Below are 5,704 nucleotides of genomic sequence, written 5' to 3' on the forward strand. Positions count from 1 at the left end.
AAAAAAGAATAAAGGATATTCCAAGTGATTTTGAGTAGCTCATTTGTAGCATCTAACTGGCTCATTGACTTCAAGGTACCTCTTAAAATATGAACCAATTAGAGCAGCCCATCTTCCCCCACCAGCACTAACAGTGGCACTGCTTGACCATCTGAAAGGATCCTGCTCTCTTCCCCTCTCCTTATAGCAAACTGGCTGAACTAATAGCATAGCCTGATTAAGTGTCCTCCCTTGGGCACAAGAGAGAGGATGTGTCACTTGGTAACTAGGACACAGAATTGATTATTTTGGTAGTCTCTACTCAAGAGGTAGCTACATACTGTATATTTGGCACATTGCACACCTCATAACTGCATTTTAAATTAAAGTTGCTTCTGTAACAGCAACAGAATTAAGAATTGAGATTTGAATCTGATTAATATTTAATCATTAGTCTTTAGTTCAACTATATAATGCAGAATTTCTGAATTTGAAGCCTGTTGTTTTTCCTGCTGTTTGCATGTATATATTCTGTGTGTGTTTGAAGTTAGCAACCATTCCATCAGCCCAGTCGCTCCATCTTCTGGACTTCAGCTTCAGTGACTTTGACTTGTCAGATAGTGAAACCACGCTGGCTACTGTGCGGATGTTTGTTGACCTCAACCTGGTCCAAAACTTTCAGATGAAGTACACGGTAAGAACTGACCTGGGATTTTACACAAACAGGTTAGACTTAACATGTGCTCCATTAAAATCCATGAGAACTGCAAACTTGCTTTAAAAATACCACTCAGGCCTTTGTTTCAGAGGTGATGCTCTGTTCCCACTGCTCTTCTGCATAGGCCTCAACCACCTAAGCCAGCTCATCACTAAGAATGAATACAGATATAGATTCAGTACTGATTTAGGTCAAGCTGAGTGACCACTAGTTACCTCCTGTACAAGCTCTATGCCAGTAAGACTTACTGATTCACCTCACCAGCCAAATGTTTGCAAAAAGAAGAAAGGGGATCCGGATTGAAGGAATGAAGTTCTCAGAAGGGAGAATAGCAGATGTAGAGGACAGCTTCAACAACCTGGGTATCCCACAGGCCAACAGGAACCATGATGAATATGCACTAAGTTAAGCCACAGCCAAATAAGGTAAGACAGGTGCTGAGAAGCCAGTTGAGTGTTCGGAATAAGCATCTGAGCCATCAGTACATACATCCTACCAGTCATCAGGTACCCTGCAATAATAAGCTGCCAAAAGGAGGTTATTACTATGTCAACCCACAAGAATTCCCCACAGTGCATGGTAGTCTTCAAGCAACAAGCAACGGAAGATGTTCAAGCTACAATTCAGGATGAAACACTGATCATGCACAAATAAATCAGAAAGATGACACCCTGAGTTGAGCTGCTACAAAATGCCTCAGGCAGCTTAAGACAGAGAGTGACAGGACGTGGAACAGAATAAAAACAGAGTTGGTCTAGTGTTCCACGACCGGGATGAAAACCGCATTGTTCCTCCTGTATCCGAGGTTTGACGAACTGACGGACTCTCCCTTCCAGCATCCTGGCATAGACTTTCCTGCGGAGGCTGAGGAGTGTGATCCCGCTATATTTGGAGCACACCCTCTGGTCCCCCTTCTTGAACATGGAAACCACCACCTCACTCTGCCAATCCAGAGGTACCGCCCCAGATCTCCTCAAGACATTGCAAAGGCATGTTAACCAAGACAGCCCTACAACATCATGCAATGGAGGCGCTCAACATGCTCCATTCGGACTCAGTGTCCCCAGTCTCCCTCAGAATGTTGCCGAAGCTCTAACAGAGGTGAGAGTTGAAGCTCTTGTGGACCAGGGCTTCAGCTAGGCATTCCCCATCTGAGGTGGATCAGTGAGTCTTGCTCAATACGGGCATACAGCTTGTACAGGAGGTGACTTGGTGCTCATTCAACTTGACCTACGATTTAAATAGAGCTAAAGCGTTTTGGGGTTTTTTTTTGTTTTTTTTTTAAAGGCTCAGCTACTGTACATGCACTGCAAGCCAAACCATTCATAATCTTAAGAGAACTAGCCTTAAAGTAGCTCTTATTGTGCAACAACAGATATTTTACTCAGAGTAGAAGGTTTGACTTTAAAAGGGCAGCACAGAAACAACCGATATCTTCAGTGTATATTATGAACTGTTGCAAAAAAAACAACCTCCTTTTTGTCAGCAACATTAAACCATTACATTATGAGCAAATGTGTCGGAGGACAAATAAATGCATTTACAGCTGAAGAAGTATCATCACACAACAGTATCACACAACAGTATCATGCACATAAAACAATACCCCTCCAAAAGTCACCGACACGAGACTGTGTCGGTGACTCTGTCATCGCTGTCTGTTAAGCCCAATTCTCTGCTCATCTGACTTTTAATTGACGCCGGCATCAGCAGATCATTGGCAGGATTGGCTCTCCACCTTTAGGTGCTCTTGGTGGCTGACCCCTGGGTGCCTGCGGGGAGAGGCCTCACAAAAAGAAACTTTGACTGGAGGAAGTTATGGCCCTCCAGCAGTGCAGGCTGTCAGTTTAACTTTCACACCAATAGCTGACAAACTGGCCATCCCAGAGCATCACACCCTGGAAACTGAACTGCACACCAAGTCATGATTTGATTGCAATCCTAACATGTTATACAGACACTCATTCAAGTCTGAGATCAAATTATAATGTTTCCTATAGAGAAAATGAGCCCCGATTTGATTAGATGAATAATAATTTGGATTCTCGTGGTGCCTCAGATTGGAATTAGTTTTATTCACAGTGTGGTCATGACGAGCGTGCAGCTTAGCACCCTGCCAGCACATCAGGGCTCTCTGCTTTGTTACTGCTAAGTGTTCACTTTCGGAAATGGCAAAGAAAATGACCCTGTGCTTGTCACATTTGCCTTTACTTTCAATTGCTAAAATTGTACCCCACTTACAATGTACTGCTTTAGTTTGTTTTTCATTTTCATTTTGGTCCCATTGTAATAACAATAATAATATTTAATATTTATAACAAGGTGCAATAATAACAGTGTGCAATACACATACACTTATTCTTCTTTTTTATACTAAGTTAATATACTGTGTTGTGTTGTTTGTTGCGTTGTGATGTGTCATATCGTGTCGTGTTGTGTTATATGTAGTGCCGACGTAGGACAGTTTTCCAATTTCATTGTACTACTGTACTATGTATGACTGTGCAATGACAATAAAGAGTTATCTTATCTTATCTCGTACGTGTTGTGTTCTTGAAAAAACATTGTTCCTCTAGCATAAATTCTGTAGAGAATAATTTAACTTTAATTTATAATTCATTATTATTTTCTTAACTTAAATTAGTTTGTACTAGTATTAGTTCGTAAAGACATGATGGCTGTCTGTGTCAGTCATCTTCTAAGTGCTCAGCACATTAAAACCACACTGACTGTAGTAAGATCTTATTGACATAACATGGACATAAATGTCAACCCTTTTTATTTTAACCTGTGTCACAGTTTGTATCTCAGTGGACACAAATTTAAAAATTATCCCTGGTTGCTGTTGCTGTGGCCTTAGCCTTTTTCACCCCTTAGAAATGTGTCCCTTGTTGTAGGAAACTTACTTTCAGACAGATAGAAGCAGGGTAGTATTGTGCATACAAATAGCAGTCAATTTAGAATGATTGTCTCTACAATCAGGCGATGCAAAGAACAAAACCAAATTAAATTTTGTATATGCTTTTACTTTGCAACATTTTTATAACACTGGCTCTCTTCTGCAGAGTTTATGTCAGTGGATTATGAGTGTTAAGAAGAACTACAGGAAGAATGTGGCCTATCATAACTGGAGACATGCCTTCAACACAGCCCAGTGCATGTTTGTTGTCCTCAAGTCAGGGCACTTACAGGTAAGTGCAGTCAAAAAATATAGTCATTGATTCCCAGAGCATTCTCATTCCCAACACGTAACATACCGAGGATTTTCCAAGGCATCTCATAGTAACAGTAACAGTAATCTTGCTGCAAAGGGCAACCACTTTTTTTCTAAGTAATCCAACATGGTTTATACAGTTTGTCAGAGCCACTTGCTACTACATTTGAAAGCAAAGTGTACCTTTTTAAAATAATTTTTTAATGTGTAGTAATGCAATGTGACACTAGTCAAATGTCCTCTTGTACAGAACTTGTACTGAGGTAAAGAAAAATGATAGAGAATATTTTAGCAGATGCAAGAACTTTGCTGTTTCAGATAGTTAATAAAGCCGTAAATGGTTGTTTTTAACCCAAACCATTCTTTTTTCTGACCATGCATTAAGTGCTTCTGGTGCTAAAATGTAAACAGTACCGGTAGTCGTTGCCTGACAAATTCAAATCAAACCTCACCAAACTTAATATGAAATCAAAGTCCAAAACAAAAGTCTAAAACTTAAAATGAAGTAAAATGCTAACACCCCTCATTCACCTTTTTTCAGTTATTTGTGCGTTTTTTGGCTCTTTTTGAGGTGAGGTGAGACATAAAAACCAGCTCTCTTAAAAAGAGCCTAAATTCCAATTAAGAATCCTTGGCAAGGACTCCAGAATACCCACCCATTTGCACACCTACTACTCTACCACATTTATCCCTAATGTAGTTATGAATCAGCAGTTACTTGCTGAAACGTCTAAGTTATCTCACAACAATACTACAACCTTGAACAACAAAAAAAGCAAAAAAAATGCACTTGCTAGTGTCATGATTTGATGACACTAGCAAGTGCTAGTGTCATGATAGTTTAAAAAAGATTGTTATTTTTACATGATTTCCAATTAATAGACTGAATTATATATGATTTACCCTATTATGGGTGATCAGACAGATTTGAAGGACCCCAGCACACTGCCAAGAACAAAAATTATTCGGGAAACATGTAACATGTATCAAATAATTTTTGATTCGGGAATAATTCACATTATAAAAACTAGTGATTTTTGTGTGCAAAATTGGCAGCTGGCTGCATAAAAGCTTTTGTGTCATATGCAGAACCAGCTTTGATGTCCACTCCAGGGTGCATGCTGAGCACACACACTGCCAAAAGTGTATTATAACAGCATTGTGTACACAACTGTATTTTTTGGTTTGGTTGTGGAGGCAGTATGTCATCTGTTGCCATTTTTCCCGCCTTCCTTCCTTGCCTTAATGTACTTATTCATCTCCTAACAGAGCTATATGAGTGATTTGGAGGTGCTGGCTCTAATGATTGCAACACTCTGCCACGACCTGGACCACAGAGGAGTCAATAACTCCTACATACAGAGGTACATCAGAGAGCATGAGTCACAGAGGTGTGTGCATGATCATATATGCATGCGTGGGAGCACACTATTCACCCTCGGTTTCTTCTTCTCCAGGAGTGACCACCCACTGGCCCAGCTCTACTGCCACTCCACCATGGAGCATCACCACTTCGATCAGTGCCTCATGATCCTCAACAGCCATGTAAGCACACTCACTTGCTCACTCACACACGCGCTCATATGTAGGAAGTCTTCTAGTCAGACTATCATTCTTCTCTCTACTCTATACCTCTACTTGCCACCTGTGTAATTACATAAAACATTAGTACAGAATAGCTTCTTACTTTGTCTAATAAGCAGCAGACAACTTATATTGTGGGCTTTTTACATCCCTTCAGAAAGGCCTTCAGGAATAAAGATGTGGTGTGGTTCAACCATTGCCTCACAATA

The 5,704-nt window shown here is 40.4% G+C and overlaps 1 protein-coding gene across 4 annotated transcripts in view; it reads left to right on the forward strand.

Moving 5' to 3' along the window:
- The window catches only part of pde5ab (phosphodiesterase 5A, cGMP-specific, b), a 114,862-nt gene that overhangs the window by 92,630 nt on the left and 16,528 nt on the right, over positions 1–5,704 (forward strand). For all 4 annotated transcript variants that reach the window (XM_005753202.1, XM_005753203.1, XM_005753199.1 and 1 more), the window contains exons 13-16: positions 527–673; positions 3,763–3,888; positions 5,181–5,275; positions 5,369–5,456. In XM_005753202.1, the coding sequence (XP_005753259.1) occupies positions 527–673; positions 3,763–3,888; positions 5,181–5,275; positions 5,369–5,456 (456 nt within the window). The remainder of the gene's footprint in view (positions 1–526; positions 674–3,762; positions 3,889–5,180; positions 5,276–5,368; positions 5,457–5,704) is intronic.

This window comes from Pundamilia nyererei, unplaced genomic scaffold (assembly GCF_000239375.1).
Source record: "Pundamilia nyererei isolate P.nyererei 1_Seehausen unplaced genomic scaffold, PunNye1.0 scaffold00411, whole genome shotgun sequence".
Classification (NCBI taxonomy): domain Eukaryota; kingdom Metazoa; phylum Chordata; class Actinopteri; order Cichliformes; family Cichlidae; genus Pundamilia; species Pundamilia nyererei.